Source organism: Varanus komodoensis, unplaced genomic scaffold (assembly GCF_004798865.1).
Source record: "Varanus komodoensis strain SLA01 unplaced genomic scaffold, ASM479886v1 scaffold120, whole genome shotgun sequence".
Lineage (NCBI taxonomy): Eukaryota > Metazoa > Chordata > Lepidosauria > Squamata > Varanidae > Varanus > Varanus komodoensis.
The window spans coordinates 573,661-594,031 of NW_025335350.1; the positions used below are offsets into that span (position 1 = coordinate 573,661).

The 20,371-nt window shown below is 44.5% G+C and overlaps 1 protein-coding gene across 1 annotated transcript in view; it reads left to right on the top strand.

Moving 5' to 3' along the window:
- Positions 1-19,524, top strand: part of LOC123019366 (vomeronasal type-2 receptor 26-like) — a 32,895-nt gene extending 13,371 nt beyond the window's left edge. Inside the window, exons 3-4 of the mRNA XM_044422193.1 lie at positions 17,471-17,597; positions 18,614-19,524. Of these exons, the coding sequence (XP_044278128.1) occupies positions 17,471-17,597; positions 18,614-19,524 (1,038 nt within the window). The remainder of the gene's footprint in view (positions 1-17,470; positions 17,598-18,613) is intronic.
- Positions 19,525-20,371: the final 847 nt, after the last annotated feature.

Here is a 20,371-nt window from a genome sequence, read left to right on the forward strand (position 1 = left end):
TCTCTATTATGAGCCTTTCCATTGTTTTTCCTACAATGGACGTAAGGCTAACTGGTCTATAATTCCCCATTTCCTTTTTACTACCCTGTTTGAAAATTGGAAAGACTTCTTTTTGGAAAGACTTCTTCATTTGCTCACTCATTTTAGCAGTATTGATGCTCTTGTTCTTTGCATCCTCTCAGTTGTGATGAAGCCCTTTTCTTCTAAGGAATTACCTGATGTTCAATTTAGTACATTGTTGTTGAGGGTAGCTTTTGAAGTCAGGACAGTATCTAAATGTGGCTAAAACCATATCCATTACATCCTCCCCTGTGATTTGGATGTCCAATGATCTCCCACAAGACATTTTGATAGATTCTGACCCTCTTTAGAAACTACCTACTCAGCTTTTCATTGTAGGCAGCATAAAAGTGAAAGAAAGAAAGAAAGAAAGAAAGAAAGAAAGAAAGAAAGAAAGAAAGGCCACTTCTTTCCACATAAACTTGTTTCACAGGTCCACTTGTGGAGATGCAAATGGGAAAGCTTCAGATCTACTCCCTTAATCATTAAGGCCTTAGTACAGTTGAGTATCACCTATTTATTTATTCATTTATTTCTTCAATGGATTTACATTCCATGACTTTAGCCAGTAAGGACAAACTTTATCATTTTTGAGCATGTATTGATTCTTTGGTTCCAACTTTCAGTATCTCTATCAGTCCTCCAAATATGGAGTGGCATGTCCTGCAACTGCAGGGCCTCATATTATGGTGATGCCACAAACAGGGCCTGGGAAGCAAAAGCTATGTCCTTTCCCTGGGGACTTGGGCCACTCTCTCTGTCAGACCACACATGATCACATCCTGATGTCTCCCACATCCCCTTCTTTACCAAATACAGTAGATGCTGTTCTGGATGTACTCCAGATAGTGGCAATGCTGAAGTGGCTTCTCTTCTTTCCAGATGCAGAGCAGTGCAGCAGGTGTCCTGAAGAACATCACCCAAACAAAGACCGAGATCGCTGTGTCCCCAAGACAATTACCTTCCTCTCCTATGAGGAAACTTTGAGGATTATTCTGGCTACCTTTGCCATGATTTGGCTTTTAAGCTCAGGCATTACGCTTGGAATCTTCATCCAGTTCCAAGAAACTGCAATTGTCAAAGCCAACAACAGGGACCTCTCCTACATACTCTTCATCTTCCTCCTGCTTTCCTTCTTGTCTTCCTTCCTCTTCATCGGCAGGCCAAGCAAAGCAACTTGCCTGCTCCATCAAACTGCCTTCAGCATCATCTTCTTAGTTGCCATCTCCAGTGTGTTGGCCAAAACAATCACTGTGGTGCTGGCCTTCCTGGCCACCAAGCCTGGCAACAGAGTAAATAGGTGGCTGGGGAAGAGCTTGGCCAATGCCATTGTAATATCCTGTTCCAGTGTCCAACTGGTCATCTGCTCCATCTGGCTTGACATGGCTCCCCCCTTCCCAGACTCTGACATGCACTCCCAGCCTGGACACATCATCTTACAATGCAATGAAGGGTCGCTCACTATGTTCTACACTGTCCTCAGTTACATGGGCTTCCTGGCTGTCATTTGCTTCACTGTGGCTTTCCTGGCAAGGAAGCTTCCTGGGGCCTTCAATGAGACCAAGCTGATCACCTTCAGCATGCTGGTCTTCTGCAATGTATGGGTATCCTTCGTGCCTTCCTACCTGAGTACCAAGGGGAAGAACATGGTGGCTGTGCAGGTCTTCTCCACCTTGGCCTCCAATGCTGGGTTGCTGGGCTGCATCTTTCTTCCCAAGTTTTACGTCATTGTCCTGATGCCTGAGCTAAATACGAAGGAACATCTCATCATGAAAGCAAAGATCCAATCTGACTGAATTGTTTAGCCTGGAAATGGGACTCTGGATATCTGCTAACAGGATATTTTCAGTAGTGGTCCCCAGGTAGTTCAATGCACCCCCTAGAGAAGCTCAGTGGCTACCTATTTTGTGACTTTTGGTGCTATGTTATGACTTTTGTCTTCTTCTATGCATCACAGTTCTTCAGCCTTTGTTGCATTTAGCATGTAATAGTGGTTTTAGATCATTGCAATATTGCTGGACTTCACTGTGCTTTTTAATTAGGATTTCAAGGTTTGAAAATCTTCCACTTTTCATGTTCCTTGATTTTTGTCCTTGTTACTGTTGTGGATCCCCAGGACAGTTTTGGCTATTGAATTGCTGCAGTAAAGGAATAAACATAATAATCCAGCCAGCATTTCTGCTTTTCTGCTGTCAACAGGCTCTTGATATTCCTTCATTCATTTCGCACTCTGCATCTCTTTGCATTGTGTTCAAAGCAGCTCACAAGATCCTCCTCCTGTACATTATACCAACAAAACAACAACCTTGTAATGTCTGTGACTGACAGAAGATCACCTTTCAGTCTTGATGTCCAGGTGTTGAAGAGGACCTGAGTCTTCCCAAACAAGCCAAACATGGTTGCAGCACTTTCATTGTTGAGCCACTTCGCTCTGCTCCTCAGAAAAGCAAGCTCCCCCTATTGAGGTTCCACCTGGATATATCTGAAGACCTGCTGTTCTGCAAGGTAATCCTGGGCAGAAGGAACCCTCAAAAGGAGGCATTAATTCTTCAAAATGCTTTGTATGTGTTGAGTTCATTGGGTGTGGTTAATGCACTCAACTGGACCAAACAAGCCCAGGTTTTGGCTTCAAGCAAACACATGCTAAACTTAGAGAGGAAAGGAAATGTCATTCCTCTGAAAAATATAGGGCAGGCCAAAGCTTTTTTCTGCATGGTTTCCAGACAGCAGATATCCCTGTTGCATCCTGATCTATGTCTGGATGTCTAATAAGACAGGAAAAATTGCTGTAGAAACCCAGGTCCTTAGCCTGTCCCTACTGGCCTGTGTGGGCAAGAGATAAATAAGGGCCATCACACAGAGGACCCCCCTGCATCTGAAGGCAGCTGGACACTCAGTTTGACATTTCAATTTCCATGTCTGTGTTTTCACATGGAATAGGGCATCATCATGTATTCATCCATATGTTTCAAACTGGCATACTGCAGTGACTGGATTATCATGTGCAATTGTCCTGTTTCCTGATATAGGACAGCACCAAGTTCATTATGGGGTGGGGGCCATTTAAATTTTGGTCCTGATTGAGTTTAATGAGTGAGTTCACCTTTGTTGCTTTGCTCAAATAGGGAACTTTCTTCAACCTTGTTGCCCAGCCTGAACTTTTTGGGAGATGCTACTTCTCAGAATAGACACTGCTGGGGCAAGGAGGCCTGATTCTGACTTAGTAGAAGGACATTCCTGCAACCTAAAGATTAATGTTGGCCAAAACACCTATTGTGGGATCTCTGTCCAAATGCCTGGCCAAGCAGAATGACCCACTTGCTGACCTTGCACAGAATCCAGGGTGGTGTCAGCAGCTTTGCAGAGCCTTTCCCCTCTCCATGCTCTGCTCCCAGAGCTGCACTGAGCCCAGGATGTTGCAGCGCTGAGGCTTCTGCTCCCACATTTGTTATGTTCTGGATCTCACTAGCATCCCAAAGGAAGTGCGCAGTGAGCAGAAGGAGAGCCTGTTCTCTTGAGGCACCCTACCCATGAAACACCCCTTTCTGGAAAGCCCGTCTGGAAGGCCCACCTGCTGGGACAGGTGATGTGACAGTAATGCTTGGTGGAGTAGTCTTCATCGACCTTGGCAGCTGATGATTTTGAATGGCAATGTTCTGCTATTTGTTTCAATTGCAATGATTCCATCCTCTCCTGTGGGTTCATCTCCTGAAAGAATGGAAGTAGGAATGGCATCAAGCTCAATCTTACTCATGTCTCAGAAACCCAGGGCAGTGCCCAAAGGTGCTACACTGCAGCCAATTCCATCCTGCCCATGAAAGTTGGTTGCCCACACAGGCCCTCTGTTGGGAGGCCCATAGCTTGCATACAGGGGTGCCAACACTGTCCATAGGAAACATTCAATAAGGCCGAGAGGTGTGGACATAGATCAGGACAGATCAGCAGAGCTTGTCTTCTTGTCTTGCTGTCCAGACCATTTCCAGGACAGATTGTTTCTTCCCATTTCTATGGTCCCCAAAGGAGGAAATGCTAATGTGTGTATGCAGGGTCCCACCTGGGAATGGAGCCTGCAGCAGGTGGTAGAGTCCAGGCTATCCCTCCTTACCTGAGTAATTTTGATTGCCATCCTGAATAGCAGAAAGTGTGGTACAAGAAAAGTCTGGGGAGGTCATGCATGGCTCAAGACATCTTGCCGCTGGTTCATTTCTCATTCCCAGTGCTCTGCATCTGGGGAACTAAGACTGGCCCATCAGTGGAGACCAGACTGTGCCTCTTTTATTCATTGGAGCCTCTGGACACCCATGCAGAGCAAACTTCCGCCTCCTGACCTCAGTCAGGACTGTTCAGCTTTGTTGTCTATAAGGATTCATTATTTCATTCATTATACTTAAGTCCAATCTTTTTATTTCATCCAAGCAATGGAAGGATGGTTAAACAATACTCCTCCCCTCTATTTTATCTGCACAAAACAAGCTGAAAACTAGCTGTTTCTTCTGTGCTAGCCAGAACTATGACAGTGGTGCTGCTCTTCCTGTCCATCAAGACAGGCAACAAGATGAAGAGATGACTGAGGAAGAGTTGTGAATACTCCATTGTCATTTCCTGTTCTGGCACCCAGGTTTTCATCTGCTTCATCTGGCTGGGCATGGCTCCACCTTTCCCTACTCTGACATACTTTCCTTGACTGAAGGGATAATTCTCCAGTGCAGGAAGGATCTGGCACTATATTTTACATAGCCAATGGCTACATGGTCTACCTGGACAACATCTGTTTCATGGTGGCTTTCCTTGTCAGAAAGTTGCCCAGGGCCTTCAATGAAGCCAAGCTGATCACCTTCAGCATGCTGGTCTGCACTGTCTGGATGTCCTTGGTGCTCTCCTACCTGAGCACCAAGGGGAAGTACATGGTGGTTATGCAGGTCTTCTCCATTCTGGCCTCCAGTGAAGGGTTATTTGGCTGCATCTTCCTTCCCAAGTGCTACAGCATTGTACTAAGGCCTGATCTGAACACAAAGCAGCATCTCACAATTAAAACTAAGGGTAGCATCTGATTGGTGTATGAGATGCTGAAGTATTCCACATACAGCACCATTTGGATTGGAATTGCATATTATGATGGAGATAAAAGAAATAACTGTCAGATCTGGGGCATGTTTCTCTGGAAGGACTTATTTATTTAATTATATTCCACTGTTTTCCTTTCAGTGATCTCAAGGCGGCTTATATATTCTTCCTCCTCCTACCCTTAATTTAATCCTCAGATAAAGGTTACTAGAGTGTTCACAGGCTTCCTCTTGTGCTTCACCTGGCCTTCTATAGCAAACTGGTTGGAGAGCAAATCTCCAAGAAGATCCCCTTTTGTATGACAGGAAAATTCATTCAGAATTCATGGCAGATGTTCAAATGGTCTTTAATGGGATCCCAACCCTTTTTGCATAATTTGCAGCTCCTCAAAGGGCCTGAAACTCCCTGAGGGTGGAGCCCAGGTATTTCGGGTCTTTTTAGTTTGGAAGAAGCCTTTCCTGTGGGCAAAAACTTCTGCCACAAACCAGAGAGATCATTCTGGGATGGATGCTAGATGTGAACATTCCTTCTAGAAAACATCCTGCACCACCATGAAACCTGACAAGGTCTAATAAAAGATGAAAGAAAAAAGATGTGGTCTTTAAGGAAAGCATGAAAAAAAATTGTACTGTCCACCCGGTACAGCTGCTGCTCCTCCTATATTTGAATGGAGTGTGTCAAGTGTTTTGCTGTGCTGGTAGTGAGTCGGATGGCTGCCTGATGAAATGACTCAGTGCTACCAAAAACCTCACTTTGCAAATATGTGAACTGTTCACAGTTCATTGGTCGTCCTGTCCAGGAATGCGAAAAGGAAGTAGCTTCACAGCTGTGTGTCATTGGTTGTTTCCAGGAATGTGTGAGAAGTTGACTGCATGCTATTGGTGTAGTAATTCACTGGAAACCCTGCATTGGCTTCCTCTAGTCTGTTCCTTACACTGAGAATTGTACTTCAAAAGAGTTGTAAAAACATGTTTTTCTCCCTCTGTGCCATGAGACACACAATTGGTCCTGCAGCAGAGATGTTAACTCTCTCCCACTGGATGATCAAAACCAGAGTGATTATTGCTGATTCCAGCCAATGCTCCTGGGACCTTGTAGATATCACTTTTGAGACAAATAAGGGCAATGTCAAAAGATGTGCCTTGTGCCTGAGAATCTGGCTATGTGGAACACCAGCAGTGCTGTTGAATCCCTTGAGGAGGCTAGGGCAGGCACAGAGATACAGTAATTGTGCCCATGTGAAGTTCAGAAAAGCCTCCTTTGGCTCAGATGTGAGTGCATCTGTGGGTCTGCATGGTCAGAGCAGGTGAGAAGGGCAGGCACACAGGAAAGTGAGAACTGAGCCAAGGTATTCCAATGTCAGTGCTCTTGTTACTTCTGCTGCTGTCACTTGCAGTTTCTGATATGCAGAAAACAAATTGTCCTGGGAATATGTTTGAAGAAGGAGCATCCAACTATTATTGGCCAGGAGACTACCTGATCAGTGGAGTCGTTTCTTCACAATATTTTGTACATCACCAACCCTATGTCTTTTATGAGTCACCAGGCAAACGGAGGGAGAAGTAAGTCATGATGCTCACATGCTTGCCATCCTGTACTTCTGCTGTGTCTCCCTCCTGCAAACTGGGCATAGTTCTGGTCCCTGGACATCCCCTCTCCTCTCCAGTTGCATTTCCAGCAGGAAATGTTCATATGATCCTGACTCTGATAGGGATGTGTGAACAATCTCTCTGTGGGCTCAAATCCATTGCATTCTTTGAGTTTGGCACCCTGGAAGCCAGCTCATTCTGCTGCAACCCAGAATCCAAGTTGCTGATGAGTGTGCCCAACATTGGTGAGAACCATTCCAGAAAGAGAACCACACACCTTGAGGAAACAGCACCCCTCACATACCAAGTACAGATACCTTCTGAGTGGCTAAAACTGATGCTGAACAAGGCAGGTTGTAAGGGATTTATTGGAATATGGCTCTTGTGACTGCTGGCAGCATGCCCCTCACAGAGCAGGAGTAGCTTCCTTTAAAGTGGTTACAATTGGTCACCAGTGCTGGTCCATGAGCAATCACAGACTTTTTCTCATGCCTGCATAGTTTGGAAAGCTGGCTGGGCACAAGAAGAAGCCTGCAAATGCTCAGAGGATTCTGGGAAGTTTCATCCCGGCTCCAGCCATTCATTTGTTTATTTATTGCATTTATATACCACCCCAATAGCCCAGCCTTTGATAGCAGAGGCAGCATAGAGTCATCAGAACTGACATAAAGTCAACAGGGTTAATGGCCCAAGCTAGGGTTGGTATGAAAACTCCTGGAATCTACCCTGCAGAATCTGTGGACTTCTTCTCATTCTTGGTTCAGCCCTACAAAATAAGCTGAGTCAAAAGGAAACTACATTTCCTTAGTAGTCTACATTTCCCAACTCACTGGTGCCAGTGTCACTGGTGGGCATTGAGGAATGGGACAGATTGTGCAGCACATGGGTCTCTATTCCTATAAAACATCCTGCAATCCCTCACTGTGTTCACCAGGAACTCGAACTCTTCACTGATGTGAATCAGTGGAAAACCCAAACCAGAGAATCCAAGGGATTTTCTGCAAATCCCTAGCTTTGGCTGCACCAGCTGCAAGTGAATGCCATCATTTAACAGCATGCTGTCTGACTGAACCCTTCTCATAATGCATCCTGAATCACCTCTGAACCTTCTTCATACAATGAAAACAATTTCTGTAATTCTCACATTGCAGTTTCCACTTTCTGAGGTACTGGCACATCTTGTCCTTCTTGTTTTCCATCCATGAAATCAACCAGAATCGCAGGCTCTTACCCAACATCAGCCTGGGCTATGACATCTATGAGAGCCATTTTGGTGCCAGAATGACTTCCTATGCCATGCTTGGCCTGCCTGCTGGTGGGGGAAGCCAACTTCCAAACTTCAACTGTGGAACAAAGAAGAACCTGCTGGCCATTCTTGAAGGAACCGAATCAGAACACTCTACTCTTATTTCAGCCATGTCAGGTATCTACAAGATTCCTCAGGTAGGTTAGGGTTACCAGTGGCTCATCTCAGCCCTCCTCTTAAAGTACGGTAACCCTACGAAGAAACATGTCAACTGCCAAGAGTGTTACAGCTTGAAACAGGTGCTTTGAAATGGGAACCAATTAAAAACAGGCAAAATTTCCCTCGGATTACAGAAATCCAGCAATGCCTAACTGAAGGGATGCCACCATTTCAAGTTGTTCCATGCAGATGAGACCATGTGCGACAAGTACATAGCAAATAGCATAATACAGAATGAAAAGTTGTATGTGTAAAATGAAAATACTTAGGTCCTAATACAGTATGACAATTGAAAAACACCCTGTTGACAACTCAGAAAGGGGAAAACCACAATATAGAAAGGTTGTGAACTGAAAACTTGGCAAATGGCATTTCAAATAATTCTTGGTCAGTGAGAAATTAAAAAATCTGCAAAGGGAAATCCTGAACAGATCAAAGTCCAAGCTAATGGAAAGGCCACAAGGCAGAATTCTAAAAAGGATACCTATGCCAAAGCACTTAGGCTGATCTTGGTGGGATTTGTCCAGACATGGAGAAATCCAGTCTTATATCTCACAGAGATGTTCCTTCTGGGGAACAGGGTAAATGTTCAGTGAGGATTCCCTCCATCAGCCTAGTGCTTTGAAAAAGGGGGAAATCCCTGCTCACTCCAAAGCAAAAAGGAAAAGAGACATTTTGGGACCCTCACCTACTGTTGACTGTTCTGGTCTTGTTTAGGCACTTGATAGGTGGGGGTCAAATTGGGAGAGACCTTGCCCCTCAGCAGAGAAGGACCCCACTTTCCCCAAGCAAATATTCAATTGCTACTGTCGAAATGATCCTTGAGATTTATTGTCCTTCAATTCTTCCTCAACTTCCACTTCTCTTGTGATGAGCTTTTGCTTAGATATTTTATGTTGATATGATTCTGATATTCATCATAAAGACAAAAGGGTGCAAACCACCATGCTCTTCCCCTCTTCATTAGATCAGTTATGGCTTGGTTAACCCTGTTCTAGAGGATCACACGCAGTTCCCATTCATCTACCGGATGGCCCCAAAGGAAGAAACACAATACTTGGGCATTGTCAAACTGGTTGCAAGTTTTGGTTGGATGTGGATTGGTCTCTTTGCCCCAGACACTGACAATGGAGACATGTTTGTGAGGTCAGTTGTCTCACTGATGATCACTCATGGAATCTGCACAGCCTTCACAAAAAGACTACCACGAACAAACAATATCAGAACACCTCAAATTGATCTCTCTGTTGTGTGGGGACAAGTGAATGTTGCTGTTTTCTATGCAGACTCTCACTATGGATGCATTCCAATTCTCATGATGCAAGGAACACATGGAGGGGAGCAAATTGGTTGAAAGGTCTGGATCACCACCACTGTGACAGATATTAATTGGTATTTAATGTTTGATCCCAATTCCCTTCAGTTTCTCTATGGATCATTGTCCTTCATCATGAAGAGCCCCCAAAAGACAAGACTTGACCACTACAAGCCAGTTTCTCTTGGTACTGCATGGTTTTGGCAGAATGCTTTTCACTGCTTCTATACAGAGCATGCTTTTTCCATGAAAAATTTGTCAAGCTACAGACAGAAGGAGATACTGGAGATGCTCCCAAGGGGGGAACTAGATGGAGTCTTTTCTCAAGACAGTTTCCGCACTTGCAACAGTATCCAAATGGTAGCCCATACCTTAAATGCTGCATCGTCATTCCGATCCAAACAGATACTGATGGCTGGAAGAGGAGACAGACTTCACGGACAGAAGCTGCAGCCTTGGCAGGTACTCCCTTTTCCTGTTCTGCTTTCACAGCAAATGGCGAAAGATTTGGAGTTCAGCTGAGCAAACGTGTTCTGGCAAATCCTTTTGTCTATTGCATGGCAGTGCTGAAGGGGAAATTGAGCCTACTCTCCTGCCTTCTCTCTACCCTCAAATGCTACATGGGCATATATTCTAAAGTGTCCTGTGAGAAATTCCTCTTTCCTCTGAACTATTTAAGGACACTGAGTCCATTTTTCTATCAATACTGACCTTGAGTTTCATGTACTAGTACCTAGTTGCTAATAACACCTTTTCAGCTCAGGTTCTTGAAGAGGTGTTGCCAGGTCATTTGCAGGCAGTGTGAAGGATGTCCATGTTCTGGAGGTTACTGGTCTAGCTCCATCATGAATCAGACTTGGTCCCCTCATGGATAATCTTAATAGACATAAGAGGTTGGGCTTGACCCAGTTTTTTCCACCTGCTCTATCATTCCGCTTATTCCTGGTAACCAGCTGGTCTTGGTTCCATTTTGGGATGTTTTGGGTACTGCATTTCAGTGGTTATGCTCCACTATGCACAGATGGTTTTAGTGGATGGATGCACAGAGTCTCTGCCAGCACCACAATTCAAAGGTCTCAATCCTTCGGCACTCAGCCTTCTTTATGGTCCAGCTTTGACAGCCATACATTGCAACTTGGAAAACCATAGCCTTGACTATACGCAGTTTTGTTGGCAGGGAGATGTCTCTGCTTTTTAGTATGCTATCTAGTTTTGCCATAGCTTTACTCCCCAGGAGCAAGCATCTTTTAATTTCTTGGCTGCAATCCCCTTCTCTGGTGATCTTGGAGCCAAGGAATATAAAATCTTTCACTACCTCCATTTCTTCCCCATCTGCCTGTACTTCTGGTAGTTCTCGGTCCACATACTGCTGGAGCCTAGCTTGTAGGATTTTGAGCATCACTTTGTTAGCATGTGAAATGAGTGCAATGGTCAGTAGTTTGAACATTTTTGGCATTGCCCTTCTTTGGGATTGGAATGTAAACTGACCTTTTCCAATCCTGTGGCCACTGTTCGGTTTTCCAAATTTGCTGGCATATTGAGTGTAGCACTTTTACTGCATTGTATTTTAAGATTTTGAATAACACCTGAAATACTGTCACCTCCACTAGCTTTGTTGTTGCTTAGACTTCCTAAGGCCCATATGAGGTCACATTCCAGGATGTCTGGCTCGAGGTCAGTGAGCACCCCATAGTGGTTATCAGGAACGTTAAGCTTTTTCTTGTACAGTTCCTCTGTGTAATCTTGCCACCTCTTCTTAATCTCTTCTGCCTCTGTTAGGTCCCTGCCATTTTGGTGCTTTATCATGCCCATCTTTGCATGAAACATTCCCTTCATATCTCCAATTTTCTTGAAGAGATCTCTGGTCATCTCTATTCTACTATTTTCTTCTATTTCTTTGTACTGTTCATTGCAGAAGGCATTCTTATCTCTTCTAGCTATTCTCCGGGATTCTGCATTCAATTGGGTGTATCTTTCCTTTTCTCTCTTGCCTTTCCCTTCCCTTCTTTCCTCAGCTATTTGTAAAGCTTCTTCTGACAGCCATTTTACTTTCTTGCATTTCTTTTTCTTTGGGATAGTTTTAGTTGCTGCGTCTTGTACAATGTTGCAAGCCTCCATCCATAGTTCTTCAGGCACTCTGTCTATCAGATCTAATTCCTTAAATCTATTTGTCACCTCCACTGCATATTCATCAGGGATATGATTTAGGTTGTACCTGTGTTGACCAGCTGGTGATGTCCATGTGTAGAGTCGTCTTTTGGGTAATTGGAAAAGAGTGTTTGCTATGACCATCGTATTCTCTTGAAAAAATTCTACCAGCCTGTGCCCTGCTTCATTTTGTACTCCAAGGCCAAACTTGCCTGTTATTCCAGCTATCTTTTGGCTTCCTACTTTAGCATTCCAATCCCCCATGTTGATAAGGACATTATTTTTGGGTGTTAATTCTAGAAGGTGGTGTAGGCCTTCATAGAATTGGTCAACTTCAACCTCTTCAGCACCAGTGGTCGGGGCATAGACTTGGACTACTGTGTTACTGAATGGTTTGCCTTGGATTCGAGCTGAGATCATTCTGTCATTTTGGAGATTGTATCCCAGTACTGCTTCTCCTACTCTTTTTTTGACTATGAAGGCTACTCCATTTCTTCGAAGGGATTCTTGCCCGAAGTAGTATACCTGATGGTCATCTGAATTAAATTCATCCCTTCCTGTCCATTTTAGTTCACTGATTCCTAAGATTTCAATGTTCAGTCTTGTCATCTCTTGTGTGACCACGTCCAGCTTGCCTTGATTCATGGATCTTACATTCCAGGTTCCTATGGAGTATAGACCTTTACAACATTGGATTCTCCTTTCACCACGAGATACATCTGCAACTGAGTGTCCTTTTGGCCTTGACCCAGTTGCTTCATTCTTGCTGGCACTACTAATACTAGCCCTCTGCTCTTCCCCAGTAGCATATTGGACACCTTCCAACCTGAGGGTCTCGTCTTCCGGCATCATATCTTTTTGCCTTTTGGTACTGTCCCTGGGGTTTTCATGGCAAAGATACTGGAGTGGGTTGCCATTTTCTGCTCCAGTGTATCACATTTTGGCAGAGCTCTCTGCTATGACCTGTCAATCTTGGGTGGCCCTGCACGGCATAGCTCATAACTTTATTGAGCTACGCAAGTACCTTCGCCACGACAAGGCAGTGATTCTTGAAGGAGGCTTGGAGATCCATGAAGGAGGGTTGGTGGTTACTCAGGACCAAAAAGAGGTGAATCCTGTTCCAGGTGAGTATTGGAACAAATCAGGCCAGTTTTCTCCCTGAAAGCAAGCATGATGAAAGTGTGGCTGTCTTCTTTTGGACACACAATGAGATGAAAAGGCTTCCTAAATAGGACCATGATCTTAGGGAACCCTTTGGGACAGGAAGGTATGGAAGACCAAGTATTAAATGGATTACTTCCATTAGAGAAGCCAGAGCCTTGACATTGCAAAAGCTGAGCAGGACAGTGAAAAGCAGGACACTGTGTAGGGCCTCCATTCCTAGGGTTGCCATATGGGCATGTAATAATGAGAACAAGATCAACATCCTCTTGCAAGTGGTTCCCACTTGATTACCTTGGTAGCTGTTGTTGCATTCTCCCTTGAAAGAGTGGTCTCCTGACCCATTCTACACATAGAAATCCAAGCTTGACTCGAGGATTGATCACTTTGGCAGCTCAAATGCTTTAGCACCTCCTTGTCTTGCATTCCATCTGTGAGTATTTATGGAAGGTACAGTTTTACTCCACTGGTGAAGGTAAGCATTGGTCAGCTCAGCACTGGATTATTGCAATGTGCTCTGTGCAGAGCTACCCCTGAAAGAAGCATGAAAGCTCTGACCATGACAGAATGCTACTTTGAAAACCCCCTTGGCAACTATCAGAAGAAGACCCTTGATTGACACTATTCCCACTCCACTATTGGTATGGATATTGGATAGGGTTGCAGTAAGGGTGTGTAATAACAGGAGCAGGCTCAAGGATGCCCAGATGAATGACCCTCATAGAGAAAATTTGAGGTGCTTGACCCAATTCTTTCTGCTTGCTGAATCATTCCACATGGATGCACTTATTCCCAGTTTTCTTTAGCACTAGCGTCAGTTTTGCGATGTTGGAGGTACCACATTTCAGTGGTTCTGCTCCAACCTGCACCGCTGCTTTTAGTAAATATGTAGAGAATCATGATTCTGCATGCTGGATCTACACTTCAGGGGAAATTATTGACTACCTCTTTGAGACAAGTGCCACTTGTCAAGCTGCCTGTGGAGTTCCAAGTATCTTTCTGCTGTGGTGTCATTGGTTTTCCATGGTTGCCTTTAGGTGCCTGAGGGAGATAAATTTGGACTCTCCCTGCTGGGAAGTTTGTGGATTGCCACTTGAGAGACTTCCAACTGGAGGATAGGCCCATCTTCACATAAGTTTAATGAAGATGTGTGATTTTCCCCTTCCAGCAAAATAGAAACTTAGAACCATAGAAAAGCAGAGTTGGAAGGGGCCATGAAGGCCATCAAGTACAACCCCCTGCTGTTGCAGTACACCACATTACACCATCCCACTCAGATGGTTGTCCAGTTTCTTTTTCAATGTCTCTAGTGTGGGAGAGCCCACCACATGTATAGGTAGCTGGTTCAACTGTCGTATTGCTCCACCAATGAAGAAACTTTCCTTATGTCCAGCCTGAATCTGGGTTGTCATAACCTGAATTGATTATTCCAAGTCCTACCCTGTGGTATCAGCTAGAAGAGATCTTTTTGTTACAGCCGTTGATGTACTTATACAGTGATACCATGTCTCCCCTCAGCCTTCTCTTCTCAAGGCTGAGCATGTCTAGTTTTCTCAGTCTCTCCTCATAGGGCAGTGTTTCCAAACCCTGGATGATATTGATTGCCCTCCTCAGAACCCTTTCTAATTTTTCCGAATCTTTCTTAAATATTGCATTTTGTCTGTATAGCACTGGCCATTGGGCAGTTGTTGTTATGCCTTCTCTTTCTATGTTATATCTTATTTTGTCTATGTTATATCCCATCAAGTAAATTCCAACCTATTTCACTCTGTGAATGAAAGCCAAAATGCTCGATCCATGGCAGGTAGATTCAGTTCCTCCACATTCAAGGCTGTGGCTTTTTCTCAGATTCAATCCATCATATATTTCAACTTGCCTTTCATTTTCTTCTTTCAACTCCCCCTAATATGATTGTCTACTCCTGGGAGCCCTGCCTTCTCATGAAGTTTGTGTAGAGACAAACAGTGGAGGGGAGAGAAGGGGACAACACTTCCAGAATACTAAGCATGACAATTTGGCTGGCCTTCCATGGGGAACCCCACTTTTGAGTGATGGCTCTGGGAGAAGGACCAGCCTGGTCAGGAACAGGAGTCTGGGAGACATCTGATGGGAGCAGCTAGGAATTCTGGGTAACTGTGCAAAGGGAGCTTCTCTACATGATATAACTGATTCTGCTCATCTGCAAATTGCTAAGGGAGAAAAGAAAGGAGATCAAAGGTTTCTCAGGCAGGAAATCTGATTCCAGATGGGATGCACCTTCTCTTTAGTATATAGAAAGAGCAAAGATGGCTAAAATCCTGAACATCCTTTCAACGCACAGATTCCTAGGGCTATAGAGAGGCCTAGAGATGCGATGGATGGATGGATGAAATCAACATGTTGTCTTCTCTGTCATTCTAGTTCCACCATTTCTTAAGAGGAGTCTGGCATACAAATGCTTCTATGAATGGGCAACCTTTGGATGAGCATGGATGGCTGGAAGCCAACTTTGATATTGTGAATTGGGTCCTCTTTCCAAATCATACCCCTGGACTGGTGACCATTGGTAGTTGGATGAGAGAGGAAATTCCAGGGAAACAGCTCAGCATCAACCCAGGTTCCATTGTGTGGCCCAAGCATTTTAACAAGGTGGGGAAAATGATATCTGTCCTATTACTCCATGTAATTATAAGACATACATTGCCAATCATTGCACAACTGTCTGGTGAATGAAGCTCATCACGCATCACAAGAGTTGCACTTGTGCCCATACATACAAAATCACCTTCCCATGGAAACTTCCTTATTGTAGGAGAGGCTGGGGAGTACTCCAGTCCCCAAAGCCTTCCCCTTGGTGATTGCTGCTCAGGTTTCTCAATGCACATGAAGACGTCTGACAAAAGTTCTTCAGCAACACTCCCAGTCTAATCCATACTGCCAGGGAGCTCAGCTTATAGTGCACTCAAAAGTGGACCCAGATCATCCAACACCTAGTCCCTGCAGAAGATTGAACATTTAGCTGTAGAAGGTAAAAAGGAAAGTTAACTCGGAATGAAGTAGGGAAATTAGCATGGATGAGGTGAAAGGTCAGTGAATGCCCAGGCCTCCCACGGAATTGTCCAACCGTCCAAGGATGGATCTGATCTCAACTCTTATTTCATGCACTGCAAAGCTTTCTCCAACTTGTGGCTCCCTGGCCATTTCATTGGGATGCTGCAGAACTCCTTTTTGCCTCTCCAAAAATTCACCATATGCACTGACCTGCTTTGGTGGTCACTGAAAGATTTTGAAGGAGGTGTCTCTGGAAGGCTGAGAACATCCAGCTCCATTTCTGCTCAGACAGCAGAATCCAGGGAAGAAAGGCATCTTTTGAAGTTCTGTGCATTGAATAAGGTCCACAGACTGGTTCTGATTCTTGACAATTGCAGATTGAATGGCTTCCTAGTTAGGACACACAAGAATGGGGGAGCCTGGGTGCTCGCAATGGCCTTGCATTCCCTGTGGATGAAGAAGAGGTGCTTCTGGATGTATCACAGACAGCATAGACCCAAGTGACTTATGGGGTCTGGAGCAAGAGGCAGAATCTCTGAGGTGTGTGCCAGCTCTGCTGTACCCTTGAGTGACAGCCTGGCCTATATTCTCCATGCATTGGGCACCTCATGCCATGTACTGTATATGGGGCTCCTGTGGTACAAAGGCAGGGGTCGTTGTGTGATGTGGCAAGCACGACGCTGAATGGTACTCCTAGCTATGACAATATTAAATCATTGTTGAAGCTTGACTTCCTAGTGGTTAAGAAATCAAGCACACACTTTTCTTGTGTACAAATAAAGATTCAAATCACATGGTCACAGAATCATAGAGTTGGAAGTGGACAGGACGGCCCCAGGTCTAACCTCCTGCTGGTTCAGAACAGCAAGTTATACCATCACTCAGACAACTGTACATTTGCATCTGGAATACCACCAGTGTGGGAGAGTCCACAATTTCCTAAAGCAACTGGTCACACTGTCATATTGTTTGAACAGTTAGGAATGTATTTCTGATTTCTACCTTGAATCTGGTTTCCTTTAACATGAGTAGAATATTCCATGTCCTGCTCTCTGGGATGATGGAGAGGAGATTCCGTCCTCTTGTTTGTGACAGCCTTTCAAGTACTTGTACTCTCCTAGCATCCCCCAGTCTTTTCAGAGCTAAACTAGCTCATTTCTCTCAGTCTCTGCTCACAGGGATTTGTTTTCAGACTTTGGGTCATCTTTGTTGCTCTTTTCTCAACCCTGTTCAGCTTGTCTGCATCTTTCATAAACTTTGGTGTTCAGAACTAGACACAGCACTCCAGATGAGGCCTAACAGGTGCTGAGTAAAGCAAAACTAGCACTTCATGGGATTTGGAAGAGAGCCTTCTATATATGCAGCATTTGCTTTTAAAATAGCATTTGCCATTTTTTCAGCAACATCACATTGTTGACTCATACTCAGTCTGTGATTTACAACAGTTCCAAGATCCTTTTCCTTGCAATATTGTTGAGCTAAGTATTCCCCATCTGGTAGCAGTGCATTTGGCTTCTTTTTCCTAGGTGCAAAACTTAACACATTCTTATTGTGCTGCAGTGGGCACATCAGACCCTATGACCCCCTGTTGAGCTACGGGCTCCTCACACTTCTCTGTCCCCTCTTTTTCACTGCCAGGTGGCACCTCATTCCAGGTGTGTGGAAAGCTGTCACCCCGGATATGCCAAGCAGACTCAGGAAGGGAAGCCACCCTGCTGCTACGCTTGTGCCCCATGTGCAGAAGGGACCATCTCCACTCAGCAAGGTGGGCCTCTACAGAGGAAAGGTTTCTCCATTTGAACATAGGGCAAACTCTCTATATGTAATAGGTGGCTCATTTCCAAATGAGCCATCATCTGAAAGGAACAGGTTAGTGAATAAGCAGGGCAGTGTTTCAGTTGTGGCCCCCTGTCAAAGGAAAACCATACCCAGGAAGACTCATGCTCAGCCAAGAGTGATGTGATCCCAGTGACAGAGGAAGCAACCTTCATTTGATCAGCCATTTTAGCTCTGTTGTTGCTCTTGTTCTTTGCGTCATCCCTATTGTGATCCCATCTTCTTCTTAGAAATTAGCTGACGTTCACTTTGGGACATTACTGTTGAGGGTAGGTTTTGAAGTCAGGACAGTATCCAAGCAGGGCTCCAACCATGCCCTTTCCATCCTGCCCCTGTGATTTGGTTGTCCATGCAACCACTGCAAGACATTCTGTCAGATCCTGACATTCTTTAGCAACTGGTGGAACTACTTACTCAACTCTGTGTTGTAGGCCTCATAAAATTGAAATAGAACGAAATGAAACAAAGTCACTTTCTACCACTAGAACTTGGTTCTCCACTTGCAGTGGAGATGCAAATGGGAAAACTGCAGACCTACTACCGTAAACATTATGGGCCTTAGCATAGCTGAGCATCACCTGTTCATTCATTCATTCACTAGATTTACTTTCCATCCCTTTTGCCAGAAATGCCAAAATTTATCATCATTTCATTGACCACATATTGACTTTTTAATGTTCACTGTCTGTACCTCCATCATGTCCTCCAGAGATGGGCTGGTGTGTCTTGAAACTGCAGGGCCTCCTGTGATGGTGATGCCACAGACAGAGCTTTGGAAACAAAATCTTTGTCCCCTCCCTGGGGACCTTGGCCTCTCTCCCTGTCAGACCACATACAATTATCTCCTGATGTTTCCCACATCCACTTCTTTACTAAATGCAGTAGATGCTATTCTGGATATCCCATTGATGGTGGCACTGCTGAAGTGACTTCCCTTTTTTCCAGATGCAGAGCAGTGCAGCAGGTGTTCTGAAGATCAGCACCCGAACAAGGACAGAGATCGCTGTATCCCCAAGAGAATAACCTTCCTCTCCTATGGGGAACCTTTGGGGATTATCCTGGCTACCTTTGCCATGATTTGGCTTTTAAGCTCAGCCCTTATGTTTGGAATCTTCATCAAATTCCAAGAAACTCCAATTGTCAAAGCCAACAACAGGAACCTCTCCTATATTCTCCTTCTCTCCCTCCTGTTTTCCTTTTTGTCTACCTTCCTGTTCATTGGGCAGGCAAGAAAAGCAACTTGTCTGCTCCAACAAACAGCCTTCAACATCATCTTCTCAGTTGCCACCTCGAGTGTGTTGGCCAAAACCATCACTGTGGTGCTGGCCTTCCTGGCTACCAAGCCAGGGAACAGAGTGAAGATATGGCTGGGAAGAAGTATGGTAATTTCCATTGTCATTTCCTGTTCCAGTGTCCAACTGGTCATCTGCTCCATCTGGCTGGGCATGACTCCACATTTCCCTGACTCAGACATGTACTCCCAGCCTGGTCACATCATCCTAAAGTGCAATGAAGGCTCTGTGGTCGTGTTCTACACTGCCCTTGGCTACATGGGCTTCTTGGCTGCCATCTGCTTCACTGTGGCCTTCCTTGCCAGGAAGCTGCCAGGGGTCTTCAACGAGGCCAAGCTAATTACTTTCAGCATGCTGGTCTTTTGCAGTGTCTGGGTGTCCTTCGTGCCCTCCTACATGAGCACCAAGGGGAAGTACATGGTGGCCGTCCAAGTTTTCTCCATCTTGGCCTCCAGTGCTGTGCTGCTGTGCTGCATCTTCCTACCCAAGTGCTACTTCATTGTCCTGAGGCCTGATCTGAATACAAAGGAATATCTCATGACCAAGGGCAAAGATGACATCTGATTGAAGTGTTTCATCTTTGGAACGGGAGTCTGGATATCTGCTAATACGATGGTCTTTTCAGGTGTGGTCCCCAGGTCATTGACTGCACCCCCTAGAGAAGCTCACCTGGCTACCTTTTGATTCTATGTGAAGCCGTTTTTCTTCTATGCATCAACATTCTTCAGCATTTGTTGCTTTTAAAATTTACTGTAGCTTTTAATTAGGGTGTGAAGGTTATGAAAATTGTCAAGGTTTTGAAAATTATCTTCATGTTCTCATTTTTCCACTGGGATCATTTCCTTAAGCCAATCAAACACATCACCTCTACCTTGTTTCTCTTCTTTGGATGTTTTGTGATTCTTCTTAGATTAAGATTAGTTCTATGATTTTCATTCTAACCCTAACTCAAGCTGGAACCCCTTCTCCTGATCTTATCCTCGATGCAACTCCCTTGGTCCAAACCCCTTTGACCATTCCCAGAAACTTTCCCTCAGGCTCAATCTCAGATCCACCAAATCCACCTTCCTCAACCTTTTCCATTTGTAGGGCTACACCTTGGGCTTTGCTTGAGGAGGTAGAAGTTTCTTCAGGATGAGCAGAACAAGTGGGATAACAGGAGAATATTTTCCTTTGACTTGGCTTTTGCGTTCTCAGCAACACTCCTCTATGGTGAAAGCTCCAAGATGGCCACATCACAGGTGGGAAAATTACCAGTCTTAAAACTTAATGTAAATATACATAAAGAGTTTTTGAAAATAGTAAATATACAAGTTCACCAAAAATACTCCTGAAATGATATTCAATTTTAGTGATAGATTTATGCAAATGTATTAGATTTAAGTTAGGAGACACAGTATATCATTAAGAT